Source organism: Schistocerca americana, chromosome 3 (genome assembly GCF_021461395.2).
Source record: "Schistocerca americana isolate TAMUIC-IGC-003095 chromosome 3, iqSchAmer2.1, whole genome shotgun sequence".
NCBI lineage: Eukaryota > Metazoa > Arthropoda > Insecta > Orthoptera > Acrididae > Schistocerca > Schistocerca americana.
In genome coordinates this window covers 938013491-938029211 of record NC_060121.1, presented here as the reverse complement: position 1 = coordinate 938029211, position 15721 = coordinate 938013491, and the positions used below count along the sequence as shown (strand labels likewise).

At 35.9% G+C, this 15721-nt stretch overlaps 1 protein-coding gene across 2 annotated transcripts in view; it reads left to right on the top strand.

Annotated features, from left to right (window-relative positions):
- LOC124605656 (dynein heavy chain, cytoplasmic) overlaps window positions 1–15721 on the top strand; it is a 232432-nt gene that overhangs the window by 77099 nt on the left and 139612 nt on the right. For both annotated transcript variants that reach the window (XM_047137483.1, XM_047137482.1), the window contains 4 exons: window positions 417–639; window positions 3425–3681; window positions 4316–4525; window positions 11231–11377. In XM_047137483.1, coding sequence (XP_046993439.1) covers window positions 417–639; window positions 3425–3681; window positions 4316–4525; window positions 11231–11377 — 837 coding nt within the window. The remainder of the gene's footprint in view (window positions 1–416; window positions 640–3424; window positions 3682–4315; window positions 4526–11230; window positions 11378–15721) is intronic.

Genomic DNA, 15721 nt, shown 5'->3' with positions numbered 1-15721 from the left:
CATTAGTTAGTTTAAGATGTAATGCTGTGTGGTGAATAGACTTGTAAAAATATCAGGTGACTGCTGACATTTTAAACTTAAAATCTTCTGCAGAGCAGAGAAAACTGAGCACATGTGACTGTATCTTAAGTTTGACCTTGATGTGTCTAGGTTCTTATTGCTACTAGGTGGAACAAAAGTTTGGGCTTTAATCTTTATCTTATGTTTAATATGTCTTTATATATCTTGACAGCTTTCAAGATGAGCAGTACTTTGCATTGTCAGTGTTTACACACCAACCTGGACTTTTTATGTAAATAATATTGAAATAAATTGTATATCCTTCTATACTTTTGTATGAAAGGAGAAAAGATGGCTTTTAAAGTTTTGCTTCAGGGTTGTAACTGCAGCTGCTGATGGTATTTCATTTCTTGTAGGTTGCAAGTTTGCAGATGAAAATTGTGACGGAAGATAAGGCAGTGGAGGCTCGTACCAATGACTTTTTGAATGACTGGGAACGTAATAAGCCTGTGGAAGGACACTTACGGCCTGATGATGCACTGCAACAACTACATATGTATGAAACAAAGTTTGCCAGACTTAAAGAAGAGCGAGACAACGTTGCCAAAGCTAAGGAAGCACTGGAGCTACAAGAACCAGGTTTCTTTGTTTTTTGATATCTTGTGCTGTTGTACAGGATTATTTGTTTAGAATAATGTAAAGAGCATAATGGAAACAAATATTTATTTTAGTAACATCAGTATTTCCTGCTATGAAGCTTGTAATTCCCTTGGTACTGTATTTAACTGCAAAGATATTGAGTTACCTTATTGCACACTTTTTCCTTAGCCTGTATATTAAGAACAATGAGTTGTATGAATAAAATGGAGAATATATTTTATACTCAGAATTTCAGAGAACATTCTCAGCTTCGCATGAATAAAGTGTGTAGGAAAATATACTTCATCCGAGAATGTCGTCACCATGAGCGAAAGGGAGGGGGAAGTTGCTCAAAACAAATAATGTTTTCAGATTTTGTATGAATAAAACTAGAGGAGCTTCTAATAAGTCGAGAATTTTCTCCTTTTTTAAAATGAACTCTGTAGTATACTTAGAGCTGAGTAAGTTCTGTTGAAATAACAGCTTTACAGAGGTTTTCTTTAGTAACAGTGGCAGAACTTACGTTGCTTGGAAGGCAAGAAAAGATACATGTAGCCCAAAGAAATACTGAAGAGAGAAGCAATAGAAGTTTATATGGGCTTAACAATAAAAAAAATTATTTGCCTGGTGAACTTCCTTTCCAAAAATAATGAAAGAATATGGGGACCTTTGAAACTAAGTGAAAATTGAAGCATTTTCGTTGTCATATAACAGACTGCAACTGTACACGGGTTCGTTCACTACCTATTTTTCACGTGGCTCATCTGCAAAGGGGGTTGGTAGTGAACGGTTGCATTTGTGCCCCTAATACTGAGTCATATATAGGTTAGCCTTTGAACAGTAATGAATTGAATACACAGTTGTCTATACCACAACCTTGCGCTAAATGAGGTACACTATACAAATTCAGATTGAAACTTATTTATTTAAAAAGCACTTCTAACTTTGTGACCATGCATCTTTAAGTTCACAAATAAATCCGATCTGGATAATTAGTATTTGGTGCAATTAGTACACATGGTTTGTCTCGCACCTAAGCACTTTCATGTTGTTCCTTCACAGTTTATTCACATACACAGGCATCCATGCTTACACTTGCGGCACTTTGCTGCTCCGAACTTACCACAACGGACAACAGACCTCCTCTTCCTGCTCATATCCCCAGTCCTGAGTCGAGTCACGTGACACAACATTAATCAAAATAATTCATAAAAAGGGCCACAATTCATTTACAATTTTGTATAAGATTTAAATACTTAAATCTAAATACATTATATAATTTTACACACATTTATCACCACATAATTTTATAATTCGTCGCAAAAAAAAAAAAAAAAAAAAAAAAAAAAAACACAACTATGCAACAGAACTACAATGCTCATCAAAACACAAAACAAGTATTTTTATGTCCATTTTGCATTACGCTATTGGCACTCTGCATTTAATACATAATTTTATTCTTAAGCACGGAAAATTAAAATAGGGACTAATGTATGACATGCTATCAGATTTACATAATTAAGAATAACTCGTTTTGGCACAGTTTCACCCTCTCCCTTCATTTAATGACGTCGTCGCATGAAATACCAGACATACAAATACCTGTCTGGCACTACAAAAATTGAAATTGAATGGTGTCTTCATATTAAATAATGACTTACTTAGCAGTTGGCTCGTTTTCACATGATTTCTATTTCAATGATCCAAGGGCTCATTACAAGCACACTCTACATTATTGACTTAAGTGCAAATCCATGTACAGTAATTATCTGCAATTATGTAACCAAGTAATTTAAACCATCTGATACTGCTGAATGTGCTTTCTCTTTATCAGGGAAAGACGAGTGTATAAATATATTGATTTTTCTTTGTGCTTTTCGCATTCCATCGATTTTTTTCATAGCTGATATTTCCATTGCCAGCAAAGCTGCTGTATGGCCATATTATCCCCCGTTACCTTAAAAGGCCCAAGTTTTCAGACTGGTGTATGAGAAGACTTAGGTATATTGTCAGAAGTTCATAATATTTTCTCACAGCATAAATAATATATTTTTTGTGTTAAAATTAAGTAGGTAGATAAGAAAAATTAATAAGTGGGTTATTACAAACCTAGTGACTTGTTCCTTGTAATGAAACGCGTGGGCAACTACTTACATACTAGATGCGCAAGTGGACCATTATGCATCTTATTTAACCAATATGACAAGAGTTACAGTTTGGAGTAGATGAAAATGTCATCTAACCATGAGATTTTGTTTGTGTAACGTATTCACCTAACTTCAATAACAAAAAAGTTTACCGCATGTTGAAAATTCAGTAACATAACAAGAAAACGCATTTTCATCTTAATGATTTGTTGATGCACACAAAAGTAAAATCTTCTCAAGGAGGAGTGGAAATACTGAGAAGGAACTCCCTCATCAGAGAATATGCTTCAAATCTTTTCTCGGAGAATATTCTTTTGTGCTGAGAATCTTCTCTGAAGAATGTTGTCTTTTTTTTATTCATATGACCCAGTGTTTAATGTAAAGAAATGTTACTGCACTATTTAGCTGAATGTAGAAGTGTATCATTATCATTAATGTGTAATTTTCCAAATATCATTGTTTTCTCTCCTACCTATGAAATTTCCTCAGAACTACATGTTATGATTAGCTGTTCTCTACACAAAATGTACTTACTTCTTATTAACACTGTACCGGTTACCATGTGATGACAAAGGAGTCAGTCATAATGATGGAAATTTTAATATAGACCAGTTTAGAAGGTGATTGTTTCAATGCAGGTGGTGTGAGCACAAGTGAAGATCGAATGCAAGTGGTGTTCGAAGAACTACAAGATCTCAGAGGTGTTTGGTCAGAATTGTCTCGCATCTGGGCACAAATTGATGAAATCCGCGAGAAACCCTGGCTATCTGTACAACCACGCAAAATACGAGCACAGCTAGATACGTTGCTGAGCCAGCTGAAGGAACTTCCTGCAAGACTTCGCCAATATGCCTCTTATGAATATGTTAGAAAGATGTTATTGGGGTACACAAAGGTATGTTAAATTGTTTTTCATTGTACTTTGTGGTATTAATGTTTAGTATGAAATGAAGTTTTTATCAGATTTCAGTGATGTCAAAAGCAGGTTCTTTGCAGTTATTGGGTATATGAAACTTGTGTATGGTGTAGTGAAAATGACAGAGTGAATTTCTGGCCAGAAGGAGCAGATTTGCATGATACCTGCACATTCACACACATGTGATTAGTGACAGAAAATGCCAGAACTTTTAGGTTTTTAGTTTGACACACATTCTGTCACCGAGGCACACTCTGCACTGTAAACGTAGTGTCTTGTGTGCCTGTTGTTTTTTTACTAACTACTTCTTGCATTTGTGTGTAATAATTAACACAGACGCAAAAGTTTGTATTAGGGTCCATAATTTCTCCACTATGTTTGTGAGAATGAAGTGTGTCTGAAAAGTGTGTGCATTAATGGGGAAGTAGCATTTTGTTATTTAGTCATAATTTGTGCAAGTTCTAGTGTACATGCCTCTTTGTTGCACATAAAGTTACATCAAATGGACCTCCTGAAATTTTAATTATACTACTTCTTTCATGTGTGATGAAATTGATTGAAGACTTGTGAAACTGACACATGTGAATTATATTAATACAAACTTCCTTCATAGATCAACATGATGATCGTTGAACTAAAGTCAGATGCGTTGAAGGAACGTCACTGGAAACTTCTGATGAAACAACTGCGTGTAAATTGGGTTCTTTCTGAGCTCAATTTAGGAATGGTATGGGATGTTGATCTTCAAAAGAATGAATCAATTGTTAAAGACATCATACTTGTGGCACAAGGAGAAATGGCTCTAGAAGAATTTTTGAAACAAGTGAGTAGTGAATGCTTTTAATTAAGAGAGCTATATTTTCAGTTATCTGGGTATTTGACTAGGGCAGACAACAGAAGTGCAATATTAAGTGTTTTTAGATGTAATTTTGATTTCACCCTAGACAAGTTCTGAGCTGTTCTACTTGATACAAGAATAGTCCTGTTTCCTGCAGCCCTTCCAGCTTTTTTTGAAAAAAGGCTCTTTTTCATTTTTAAGGGTAACATTTTTTTTTTTCGCTTTGTGTGTGTTTGTATGCCTGATGCAGAGCCTTACCGAGGTGATCCTGCATCCCTGGCAAAACTGCCATAGCTGCGAACCCCATGTCATTCCCCATGAAACAACCCATTAGCAATTTTTCTCTATGCATATACAGATGCAGATTTTATAATCATGTAAACAAGTTTATTAAAAATGAAGCATTAATGGAAAATATTACGTAAATGAACTATAATGATATATATTGATATATATTGTAATTATTATTATTATTATTATTATTATTATTATTATTATTATTTTCGATTATTCCCATAAAAGAGAGCGTTGGAACTTGAATTCCTTTATGATGATTGTTTATGTTTTTTCTGAGCCCAAATTTTCTTCATGTGTTTACTGTGTTGTTTCTTTCGCTCCGCTGTCCATTTGCATCCTGGTCTCTTCTGTGTTGTGGTGTCAAATTTATGTTTTTTGATGATGTTCCTGAATTCAGTTCTATTTTCTGCATCGTTTACTGTTATGTGTGCTTGTCTGAGGTCCTCTTCAACTTATTTTATCCATTTTGTTTTTCCCCTGCCTGAGTTGATGACTTCAAGAATTTGCTTTGAAATTCTGTTTTCATTCATCCTGTGGATATGTCCGTAGAACTGCATTCTTCTTTTCCTTATTGTATCTGTAATCTTGTCTGTGTATTTATATAATTCTGATGTTGATCTCTTCTTCCAGATTCCTTGCTCTTGTATCGGGCCAAAAATTTTCCTGAGAAGTTTCCTTTCTTGTTTCTCTATTTCTTTGATTTTAGTTTGCCCACCTATTTGTGTTGTTTCAGATGCATACAGTGCCTCCGGAAGTACGACAGTGTTGTAGTGCCTCAATTTTGCGTTAATGGATATGGACTTTTTGTTATAATAGTTCCACGTGAGTGTATATGCTTTCTGTAGTTTTTTTATTCTTTCCTCATTGGCCTTTAGGTTGATCCCTGATGGCTGGATGATTTCTCCCAGGTACTTAAAATGTGGTACTTGTAAAATTTTCCCATGGGTTGTCACAATTGGCAATTTGTCTTGTGGCACTCTTTCTATGTACTGGGTTTCCTCATATGAGATTTGCAGGCCAGTTCTTTGTGCAATTTCATGTAACTTCTCTATGGCATTAGTGGCTTCTTTTCTATTATTTGTGAGGATTGCAAGGTCATCTCCAAAAGCTAAACACTTCACATTGAATCTATTATCTTTTCTAATGCCAATTTGGATTCCTTTGACTTCTTTTTCCCATGTCCTGATAATTTTTTCAAGAATGATATTAAAGAGTAATGGTGAAAGTCCGTCACCCTGTCGCACTCCATTTTGGATTTCAAGTGGTTCCGAGATATCCCCCATAAATTTAACCTTGGAGACTGTGTCAGTTAATGTTTCCCGAATGATTGCTCTTGTCTTTCTGTCAATGCTGAATTCTTCCAGCGTCTTACAGAGCGCTACTCTGTCTATTGAGTCGTAGGCCTTTTTAAAATCTACAAAAGTAACCACTGTGTTTCGGGTGTTTCTCATCTGGAGAATCATTTTCACATTCCAGATCTGCTCTATGCATGATCGTCCCTTGCGAAAACCAACCTGGTGTTCTCCTATTTGTGGGTCAGCTTGTATTTCTAATCTATTGATGAGTACTTTTGATAGGATTTTATATGTGACCGGTACAAGTGAGATACCCCTGTAATTATTTGGTTCAGTTTTGTCCCCTTTTTTGTGGAGTGGATGGATGAGTGCGCATTTCCATTCAGAAGGGATCTGTTCTGTTTCCCAAATGTTTAATATGATTTTGTGAATTTTTCCTGTTGATCTTTCATCATTTAGTTTCCATAGTTCTGCAATAATTCCGTCTTCTCCTGGGGCTCTATTGTTTTTCAGTGTCTTGATAATTTCTACTATTTTATTGATGGTTGGCGGTTTAGCATCAGGATTTGGTGTAGACGTCTCGTAGTGAATATCCTCTGTAGGTCTTTCGCAGTTGAGAAGTTTGTTGAAATAGTCTGCGAGGATTTGGCAGTTATTCTTTGTGTTAGTTTCTAGTGAACCATCCGGTTTCTTGAAACAAAGATTGGGTGGCTGGTATCCTGCAATATGTTCTTTAAATGTCTTATAAAAATTCCTGGTGGTGTTCTTCTTAAAATCTTGTTCTATCTCATATAGTCGCCGTTTGTCATAGTTTCTTTTTTCCCTCCGAATAGTTTTTGATGTTTGTTTTCGGATTACTAGAAATTGTTGCCATTTTTCTGATGTTTTGTGACTATTGAAGTTTTTCCAGGCATTGGTCCTTTCTTCTATTGCTTGGTCACATATTATATTCCACCACCTGTTTTCTCCTTCTCGGGAGTTGACCCAATTTCATCGTGGATTTGAGGACGTCCACAAGTTCTGTCCAGTTTGTGGTGTTTGTCTGACTAATTTCCTGTAAGATGTTTTCCTTGTTGAGATTTATGTATTCGGGGTCTGGTCTCAGCACTTTGTAGTTTTGGCTTTTTTCTATTGGGTTGTAATAATCCTTTTCTCGTTTTCACATTCAGAATTTCTGCTGTGTTACTCTTGGAGATGGCCATATGGTCTATCTGGAATTCACCCAACATTGTGTTGGGCGACTTCCAAGTATACAGTTTCTTGTTGGGTTTTTTGAATTGTGTTGACATAATTACGAGGCCGAAATTTTCACAAAAGCTTATCAGTCTTTCCCCATTCTTGTTATTTCTCTTGTGAGCTGTATGGATTCCAGTGATTTTCCTGTATTTTTTCTCTTTACCTAATTGTGCGTTTAAGTCGCCTAACAAGATTATTACATGGTGTTTGGCAATTTTGTTTGTCGTCTCTTCAAGGTCATTCCAGAAGTCATCCACTTTATGGCAGTTCTTCTTGTTATAGGTATTTGTGGGTGCGTGTGCGTTGATCAAGGTATATGCTTTGTTGGCCGATTTGACGGAGAGCGTTGATATACGTTCTGAGGCCGACTGGAAGTCAATGACAGAGTCGCTGATAGATTTGTGGACTGCAAATGCTGTGCCAAACAGTTTGAGTCCTTTTTCATTAGTTTTAACCGCTGGTTTTCCTTTGTAGATCCTGTAGTTGTATCAAAATGGTTTTCGTCCGTAAATCGTGTTTCCTGGATTGCAAGGATTTTGATCTGGAATTTTTGCAGCACGTCTGTAAGTTGTTTGATCTTGCCCAGTTTGAAAAGAGTATTAGTATTAAGTGTACCGATGAAGTGTCTTTGTTTTGTGTGTAATAATTTGGACGTCGTCTGGTTCTCAACCTTAGGCATAACATGATGCTCCTGGTCCCCCGGAATCCGATGACCAGGTAAAGCCAGCCTTGCTACTGGTGCCCGGGGTAGTGGATTCATTCCTTGTGTTATCATCATGTTTGGTTTTCAAGTTGAAAACTAACTTGGTGGTGGTCCTTCCGAGGAAAGATCACGAGGAATACGACTTGATTGTTGAGATCAAGAAGGTTGCTGCAGCCGCACCATCTAGGCGAACAGACGCTGACCCCTAACCGCTGGATACCAGGCAGACGTTAGTGGATTTCGGTTGATAGTTTTGGTCCACCCCGGGTATTTTATTTCCCCGGTACCCTCCATATCTGGAGAGCATTCCCCTATCCGCCACCTGGGGAGGCGCCCGATGGGAGACTATCAACTCCACATGGGATTATTATTATTATTATTATTATTATTATAATTATAATTAATGTGTGACTCAGTGGCCTTGTGCAAGTTTTTCAATTGGATGCCAGTTTGGCAACTTGGGTGCCTGTAGCCTACTACAGTAATTGTACTGGGGGGGGGCTACAGTTTCAGGTGAAATCCGAACCACGTGCCATTCACATGGAATCTTCTCGTCATCAAGAAGGGAAGACTGAAATATTCCATGGTCTGACAAGGATTCAACACTATGACCTTTCATTCAAAGTATGCACTTTACAACTAGACCACTGGTCTGACTTGTGCATAAGAAATAAAATTGTGTTAAATAAGAAAAAAAAAGTATAAATTTAAAAAAAGAATTGAAATTCAAACAGTCAATATCTTATTGATCAAGAGACCTATTGTACATTGGTGCTGAAAAAAAGTTGTAAGAGAATGGAAAATAGAGGAAGGAAAACAAAAAGTTAATAACTACATACAACTGGGTAGATTGAAAGAAGCATTAATTTGATTGGCCTTTGCCGATCTCGTAATAATAGAACCTTAGAGAATGTAAAGGTGACAGCTGAAAATGCAGGTCTGCAAATATCACTTTAAAAGACTTTCGTAGATTAACTTGACAAGAATTCTAAGAAGCAAGTATGACAAGATCAATAAAACAGATAACTTTAAATATTTGGGTGAAAATATAAAAATAAATGTGGACAAGAACAATTAAAATCAGAATTGGAAAAAAATGAAAAGAGCATACATGAAAGTGCGAAATTCGTGCAATAAAATTTTTTCTAAAGATGTCAAATTAAGGCAGCCATAATACAGTTGTTAAACAAGAAGCCCTCTGTGCATCAGAAACCTTACTTTTATCTGCATGCAAAATGACATAAGAAGATTTAGAAAAGAAAGGAACAAGAATTGTGCAAAAAAATATTAGGTGTATCAAGAACAAAGATGGCAGTTGGGTTTTAAGACCACATAAGGAAGTACTCAGTCTGCCTTAAAATTACGGATGAGGTTATGAAAAGGCATGATACATCTAGAAAGAATGAAGAAAGACAGATTAATAAAGAAAATCCACATGTTCTTCCAAAACAGGCAGATAAATGAAAAAATGGATGGGGAGGCAATACGAAAAATGGTCTTACAGAAATGCGAATTGTACAAGAGGCTTACTTGGCAAATTCAGATTAGAAATTAGAAAATTTGAAGGTATTCAACTTCCAGAAAACCTTTGAATTTCTTGACTTCTAGTCTGAACAGAACAACAGCTAGTCAAGTGGTCAGGTATGAGAGAGAGAGAGAGAGAGAGAGAGAGAGAGAGAGAGAGAGAGAGAGAGAACTCACTCTCTGAAAATGAAAGTTTTGGAGAAAGAAGAAGGAAAAGAAAAATAAATAGCTATCTTGATGTGGTCTGTAATTGGCCAGAAATGACAATAAAAAGTCTACTGGAACTGTAGTTTTGTTGTAATTGTACTCTGAAACTCCTTATTTTGACCGAAACACTCACTGATTATGTTACTGAAGTAAAGTTTAGAATCTGTGTAGCTCCTTTATCATAATTTAATGATACTGCTTCATGGTATGCAGCAGTCACTGACATTGTTTTAAAGATCTTCAAAGGTATTTCGATGTTTGGGTGAGTATCTATTAAACCATACTTATGGGGAAAAAAACCCTTCAATCCAAATGGGAATTCGTGTCAGTGTTAGTCAGTTTCTTCACGTGGAACTTGAAAGTAGCTATTTCGTTAACAAGTTGTGCTTCATCAATATCACTGTTGTATTTTGTACCAAAATCATCTGCACATTTTGCAGTATAAGGTACAGAACTTACAATTGAGGCATTGAAATGGTACTATACGAGAGAAATTTGTTTTGCGTTTCATTCATTATTCTGTTAAATACTTTGAAGCGCTCTGTGTCAAACTGTCTTCAGTCAGCAGAAAGCGACAAAAATTGGAAACCTTCAGTCAGATAGCTTATTTGCCTCTGCACCCGTTCGCTGACCTCTGGGACCCTCAAATATTGTCGCAAAGAAACAGTAAGAGCCACATTGATAAAAGTGAGTAAGTTGGCAACTTTGTGAGACAAGTGCACCATTGTCATCTAATTAATGATAGATACTGTTTGATAATGCTACTGGGACAGAATGACCTGTAATTACAGCAAGCTTTTACTTGCAGTTGGAGGGATAGGCTGCTTCTTGTGGGAAGAAGAACGCAGCACGAGGATTGGGGGAACTTGTGTACCTCTCCAGGTTAATGTTATTCTGAAACCATTACTCTTCGTTTCTTTGCTGGTTAGTTTTTGTGTCCCCTCTGCCTGTGTTCTTGGTGGGGATCTGTCTTGCTACGCCCTCGGAATGATAAGAAGACACGTTTTGATCTTCACTATATAATACCTTCAGTTTGATTACTTTCTTTTAGACTTTGACACAAATTATTATTCACACATTTTTCATATTTATTCTTAATAATAGTTTGTGTAATTTTTCATTATACAATTACCAGGAAATTCAAACAGTGTGGAATGCAGCTGAAGGTACCTAGAGCAAAAGTATTTGTAACTTTAAAACATTCCTTGATTTATGTAGAAATCTAATTAAATAATCCAAGCATAATCATAGTAATTTGGGTGTCTGTTAAGGTATGTAAAGTTGATTCTAGAGGCCAGGCAGTGTGATTAATATGTATCATAAATATTTTTCAATCATTGCTAAATTCAGTGCCACCTTTATTGTATTTGTTTCTCTTTTGTAATAAAAATAAAAAAGACTGACTGATAAATGTTCTAAAATACTTAGGTTCGAGAATCATGGCAGAATTATGAACTGGATCTGATAAACTATCAGAACAAGTGCCGTCTCATCAGAGGATGGGATGATCTCTTCAACAAAGTCAAAGAACACATAAATTCTGTTGCAGCCATGAAGCTGTCACCTTATTATAAGGTAATATGTTAAAACAATATACTGCTACTGCTATGACAGTTATTTTAAAAATATCACAAAATGAGTTATCCAACCGTGTGTTTTATTGCAGTGGTTTGGCTTTTCCTTATAGTCCCCCTACTTCTGTATGACCAATATCTAAAAACGTAAAGGGTTCCTTATTCGTACTAATACAGTATTATATTTGTTCAGAGTGCAGATGACTTTGGTAAGTGCTGTGGTGACGGCTTTTAGGGAAACAAAAGAATGACCATACATGGGGTCTCTCAGCCTAAGAAACATGGTGGTGTCTGGATAAAATACTTATAAAATATAAGTTACTTGAGGTAGACATATTCCTCCTGTAGTTGCAAACAAATTGATCTGTTGATGGAGGCATGTATTGCTGAACCTAATAAGCGGATCACTCTGCAGCAGTTTAGGGTGGCTTTTTGTAAATATTTTTGTGCGAGTTGTCTGGGAAGTGTCATTAACACGATGCACTATATTTGGTGATACTAAGAGGCCACCACAAATCATTGTCTGTGATTTGAACTGGGTTTTAAATTTCACAACCCTTGTTTTGTCAGTTCATTTGTTTTCTTCTATTCATTCATATGTCTATTCAGCAATTAATTTTTATAAAGATTCGATTTGATTAGATTAGATTCAGTTTTCGTTCCATAGACCCAAAAAATGAGAGGATTCTTATGGGTGTTGAACTTGTCAGAAAGTATAATGTAAAAACAAGAAACAATTGAATATATTACTTATTACCCAGATCATTTGTTAGGAGATTGTCGAAATAGGCGAATACAATGTGGTAAACTGGAACAACTAATATTTACCGAATTAACATGCTGTCAGAATGAAACAGTTATACACTATTAATAAATTTATCATACACAAAATACCTAATCTTGACTTGTGACCAAGTGCTATCAAAACTGAAATCTTAACAGATATTTTTACTTAAGCTGGCTTAACAGTCTCTGTTAAAATATTCATCTATAGAGTCGGAGGAGTTACCTATCAAAAAGTCTTTCAAACTCTGTTTAAACTGTGCTTTATCTGAAATCAAGTTTTTAATGGTTGCTGGCAATTTATTGAAAATGTGTGTTCCTGAATATTGGACCCCTTTTTGGACCAAGGTAACTGTTTTAGGTCTTTATGTAGATTGTTCTTATTCGTAGTATTGATACTATGTATTGAGCTATTGGTTGGAAATACAAATGTATTACTTGCAACAAATTTCATTAAGGAATAAATATACTGAGAAGCAGTAGTTAGAATACAAAGTTCCTTCAACAGGTTTCTACATGATGTTCTTGAATTTATACCACAAATGATTCTTATCACATGCTTTTGTACCCTAAAAACTTTTGCTCAGTTTGATGAGTTGCCCCAGAATATGATCCTATATGACTTAGTAGCATGAAGAAAGCAAAGTATCTCCTACATCGGACACATTCTCACTGCAAATACAGACTTGTTTAGGTGCTTAAGCAATTCTGTGGTATGCCCTTCCCAACTGAATTTGTTATCAAGTTGTAATCCCAGAAATTTAACACTGTTAACCTCTTTGATCTGCATGTCTTCATATGTTACACACATGCTGGAAAGAAATCTCTTACAGGTTCTGAACTGCAGATAGTGGGTCTTCCAAAGTTTAATGACAGTGAATTAGCTTTAAAACATTTATTAATGTTAGTGAAAATTTTGGTTAGCAGCTATTTCTAAATCTGTACTTGACTTGCTACTTATTGCAATGTTTGTTTCATCTGCAAACAAAACAAACTTAGCATTTGGCAATGTAGCAGATGAGAGGTCATTAATGTACACATGAAAAAGCAATGGACCCAAGATGGAAGCTTGAGGAATGCCACATGTAATTAATTCCTGGTCAGATGAAGACTAACTGCTTACTGCACATGTATTTCATGACACCCATTGTTTCCTGTTAGATTGATAAGACTCGAACTATTTTGCAGCATTGCAGGTGACAACATTATGTTCTAATTTAATTAAGAGAATGCTGTGATTCACAAATCAAATGCTTATGACGGCTCACAGAAAATGCCAGTAGCCTCTAATTTATTATCTAATGAATTAAGTTCATTCTCACTGTAAGTGTAAATAGCTTTCTCTGTATCAGAACTGTTAAGAAATCCAAACTGTGACTTGGACAATATATTATTTGCAGTCAGATGGTTAAGGAGATGCTTCAACACAACCTTTTCAAATATTTTTGGGAAAGCCAGCTAAAGTGAAATTGCTCAATAGTTTGATGGGATCTCTTTATCCCCTTTCTTGTTGCAAGGCTTAACTTCAGCATATTTTAGCCAGTCTGGAAATGTTCTGGTGATAAGAGATTGATTACACAAATAACTTAAGATAGAACTCAACTCGCATGAGCATGATTAACTTTGTTGATATGTTATCATATCCAATGGAATACTTAGATTTTAAGAATTTTATGATGGATGCTGCTACTTTAGGAAACATGAGTGTCATTTCCATTTTACTGAAGTTACTTTTAAAGACTGGTCTCGGATACCCCGTTGCAGTGTTCACCGAACCTTATAACCCCAAGCTGTCAGTAACAGAAATGAAGTACTTGTTTAAGAGGTTTGCAACATTACATGCACTTGTTACCAAAGTTTCATTTATTTTTAGAGCTATCTGTTCCTCTTCCTTTTTGGTCCCATCTGTCTCTGTCTTCACTATATCCTACAGTTTTTGTTTTGTTGCCTGATGTAATTATCTTTTTTCATAATAACGCTGCTTTGATTTCTGGATTACTTGCTTCAATATTTTGCTGTATTCTTTGTAACGCAGTACAATTCTAACATTGGAGCTGTTGCTAGATAGTAGATACGGTCTTCTTCTTTTCCCACATGATATCTTTATTCCTTGTGTAATCCACTGATTATTTTTTGATTTCTGTGTGATTTGAGTTACCTTTAGAGGAAAACAATTTTCAAAAGTGGAGGTAACTTTATTAATGAATGATTTGTATTTTCCATTTGAGTCAGAAGTATTCTAAACATCTATCCATTTCATTTCTTTGAACAGTTTCCTGAATTTCTCAATTTTTGACTTATTTATTACCCTCCGGCACTCAGATTAATAGTTTTTTTTTTTTTTTTTTATTATCCTGATAAGTTTCAACATTTAACACAAGATGTTGCATGTCATGATCAGATAGCCTATTTACTATTGGTTTTGTGATATGACTTTCTTCCCTAGATTTATCTACAAAGATATTATCAATAGCTGTCTCAGAGGATTTATGTATCCTAGTAGCAAAGTTCACAGTAGGAACTAAATTGAATGATAGTGTTAGTGACTGCAATAATTGTTCACTGACAGATCTTTTCAATAAATCCACATTAAAATCACCAGCAACCACTATTTCCCTATTTTTTACCATGAGATGAGACAACAGATCTTCCAGATTTTCCTGAAGGTGCTCTGTATGTACCTACTATTATAAAGAACTTATTACTACTACTAATATAATGGAAGGAAACATTCCACGTGGGAAAAATTATATATAAAAACAAAGATGAGGTGACTTACCGAACAAAAGTGCTGGCAGGTCGATAGATACACAAACAAACACAAACATACACACAAAATTCAAGCTTTCGCAACAAACTGTTGCCTCATCAGGAAAGAGGGAAGGAGAGGGGAAGACGAAAGGAAGTGGGTTTTAAGGGAGAGGGTAAGGAGTCATTCCAATCCCGGGAGCGGAAAGACTTACCTTAGGGGGAAAAAAGGACAGGTATACACTAGCACACACGCACATATCCATCCACACATACAGACACAAGCAGATGTCTGCTTGTGTCTGTATGTGTGGATGGATATGTGCGTGTGTGCTAGTGTATACCTGTCCTTTTTTCCCCCTAAGGTAAGTCTTTCCGCTCCCGGGATTGGAATGACTCCTTACCCTCTCCCTTAAAACCCACTTCCTTTCGTCTTCCCCTCTCCTTCCCTCTTTCCTGATGAGGCAACAGTTTGTTGCGAAAGCTTGTATTTTGTGTGTATGTTTGTGTTTGTTTGTGTATCTATCGACCTGCCAGCGCTTTTGTTCGGTAAGTCACCTCATCTTTGTTTTTATATATAATTATTACTACTACTGTTGCACAAGCTTCTAAGTGCTGCTCTGAGCAAAATTTATTAATATTAGTATTCTTGAAATCAACAGTTTCAGACGAATGTGGCAACTCCTCCTTTCTCCAAATTTTCTCTCCAGAATTAGAAAGCTAACTTGTGTAACATTTAACATATCTATATGAGTGGTCACATGATGTTCAGAGAGGCAGATTATATCTACTGGTTTGCTCAACTCTAAATCTT